This window comes from Lolium perenne, chromosome 1 (assembly GCF_019359855.2).
Source record: "Lolium perenne isolate Kyuss_39 chromosome 1, Kyuss_2.0, whole genome shotgun sequence".
NCBI lineage: Eukaryota > Viridiplantae > Streptophyta > Magnoliopsida > Poales > Poaceae > Lolium > Lolium perenne.
This window is the reverse complement of record NC_067244.2, coordinates 45,584,595-45,587,348: the sequence shown is the minus strand read 5'-3', so window position 1 is coordinate 45,587,348 and position 2,754 is coordinate 45,584,595. Positions and strand designations below refer to the sequence as shown.

Below are 2,754 nucleotides of genomic sequence, written 5' to 3'. Positions count from 1 at the left end.
ATGACTTCATTTTTTGTATATTTTATTTTACAATTCCAATTAGGGGAAAAAGACTCAGTTGCAATTAGAAAATGTCAAATGTAACCTCACATGTAACTAAAAGAACCCAGTTGGAACTCGACTTGAAACTGGAAAAAATCTCAGTTGTAACTCCACTTATAACTCAGGTCATGATTAGTGACGATAGCAAAGTTTGTTTAGATGTTTGATGGAAAATTTCCTGATGGAAAATAAAACTTTGTTAGTGTTTTTTCCACGTGATAGGTGCAATCAGGACATCACTGATCTCAGTACTCAGTACCAGATGAATCGAGTAATTAAAGTACACACTGGAATGTGCAGAAGGCATACTCCAGAACTTTGTCGACCAACTCTGACTTGCTTTGCACTGATCATATATAGTACGTACCCATGGAGCTCAGACTACAGATAATTAGATAGTTATGCACCTGCATTAGCAAAAGCGAAAATCCTGCAAGCTTCAGGACACGACATGCTCAGACCAACACAAAGATAAAAACAAAAATGTGCTACTGATTTAACACGGCGTCCTTAACTTTGCATCTAAGTCATCTAACAACATGCTCCACCTGACCTCAATTATACCTATCAATACTTGGTATCAACTGAGCCCAACACATAACAAGATTCTGCAATATCAAGCTCCCAAACAAAGCCAACAGAGATTGTATGCTTCAGAAGATCCAAATATTACTCACCATATACCAACACCATACTAGAGCTAGGCTTGAACTTCAAACCCGTGTTATGCCCTAACCCTCTTTTTGAGCTCAGCGGCAACCAATGGAAATTTTATAACCAATGCTACATAACCATCAGTGAATACATCCTGCTTGAAATTTTCCTCCAGCACAAAGAAGTCAATGCACTTGTTCTTCAACTCGTGACAGTTGTAGGTTTCTGCACAAGCTAAGATAGTTGCAATTGTATCTACCGACACTTTATCCCATAACTTTTGGGCACAGATAAACTTCAATCGGTCAAGTGCATAACAATCAGCTGCAGCGAGTAGATTCTGAATCATCTCAATGGAAGAGTCCTCAAGGTCATCTTTTGCAGGCAATTCATCCGTGTATATAAATTGAAGCATAACTTTAAATGTTGTAGGTGTGATGTTGTGCAGTGTGATGGACGACATGGTAGCCTCAGCCATGGAACCGAAGAGCTCTGCTCTGAAGACCGGTGATCGGGCAGCAAGAACCGCTCGATGAGCAGGGAATGTCTCGTTATCAATGATGAATGACACATCTGTCCCGTCAGTGTGATCTAGCAGGCGGCCAAGATGGATCCCAATGTCTGAAGGAGGGACTGGAATAGGACTGTCATCCATGACCACAATGGTGCATACAAATGTGACATGCCTCTCTATTAGAAAAAAATTCTCCACATCAGTAACCTTCTCGAACCGAGTCCATCCCCAGGAGTCGTGGAGCCTTTCATCTCCGCTGATTGCGAAGGTTTCACATATGCGCCGCTCGTACGATATAGATGGTTCGCCGTCCCTACCAATCATGAAGGCCTCGGCGATGACCCTGACGCTTCTAGATCGGCTCGCGTGGCTGAAGAAGATAGAAATATACTCGCCATTGTTGGCCTCATCATAACCACGCGGGAAGCACTCGACCCTCCAGAGGTGTCCCCCGACAGAGACGACGTCGGAGTGGACGGCCTCCCCGATGGGAAGCTTCTTGTTTTGCTCGTAGTCTACTCTGAACGGGAAGATAGAACAGCCTACAATAGTGGTCGGCTCCGTCATCTTGGCTCCCTTGCTCACTGAGCAATTGTTAAGCAAATGTAAGAAAGAATTTCCGCAAAACAATTGTTAAGGAGAAAAAATACCACAAAATTTATAATGCTTCAGGAGATAGCGAATGATTCGACCCGGCGAATCGAACAAGAGTACAGGAGGGCACTCACTGGCTCGACAGATGCCGGTGGTGGCGGCGGTTGGCTTGCTGGTGGTGGCGATTGGTGCTGAAGCGCCGCCTGCCGCTACTCCTACCTCCCCGCACCCGTCCAGAAACCTCCGTCGTACGCCGTGCGTCCGCCTCCTCTGCCCTGGCGCTGCTCGTCGTCTGCACTTGTAGAGCCGCCCCTTGAAGCGGAACCCTTGAGCCTAGAACTGCTCTTTCGCGGGCTACCGATACGGGCCGTACCAGGAGTGCATCAACTGATCCGACCTCTAGGCAAACTCGGTACTTCCAAGCCCAAAACACTTTTGTATTTCAAATAATTATAAAATTTATTCCATAACTACATGCACATGTTTTGAATACTGATGTGACGTTTTGTTAAAAAAATGTGTTGTATTTTGAGTTACAGAAAAAAATATTGTTATGTACAGGTAGGAAAAGTCATATTTTTTTTATCAGAAATCTGTCTATTTTATATAGCTCAAAATACAACATATGTTTCCCCAAAATTATAACATTCATTCAGAATGAGTATATGTATGTGCATATTTATTTTTTATTTTTAAAATCATAGAAATATGTTTTTGATTTAAGAAAAAACAACTAGGAGCACTTGTGCTCATATGCCAAAAGCGCTTTTCGAGATAAGAAAGATGTAAAACTAGTTTAGAAAACCGCTGAAAAATTAGTTACAAACTTTTTACAGGAAATGTATTATATGGATAGATATTCAATGGGTATTTGAAATGTCAAAAAGGTCCTCGTGAGTTTGTCACCGCCTCTGGATCTAGGTGTGGGCATAAAAACTGATAATCGAAAA

The 2,754-nt window shown here is 42.5% G+C and overlaps 1 protein-coding gene across 1 annotated transcript; it reads right to left on the bottom strand.

The window, feature by feature from the left end:
- Positions 1-382: 382 nt before the first annotated feature.
- LOC127336381 (BTB/POZ and MATH domain-containing protein 2-like) lies at positions 383-2,306 on the bottom strand. The gene is made up of 2 exons (XM_051363214.1): positions 1,939-2,306; positions 383-1,794 (listed from the first exon to the last, which is right to left on the bottom strand). Coding segments are annotated over exons 1-2 (1,029 nt in total). The 5' UTR covers positions 1,940-2,306; the 3' UTR covers positions 383-766.
- Between the last annotated feature and the right edge of the window lie 448 nt (positions 2,307-2,754).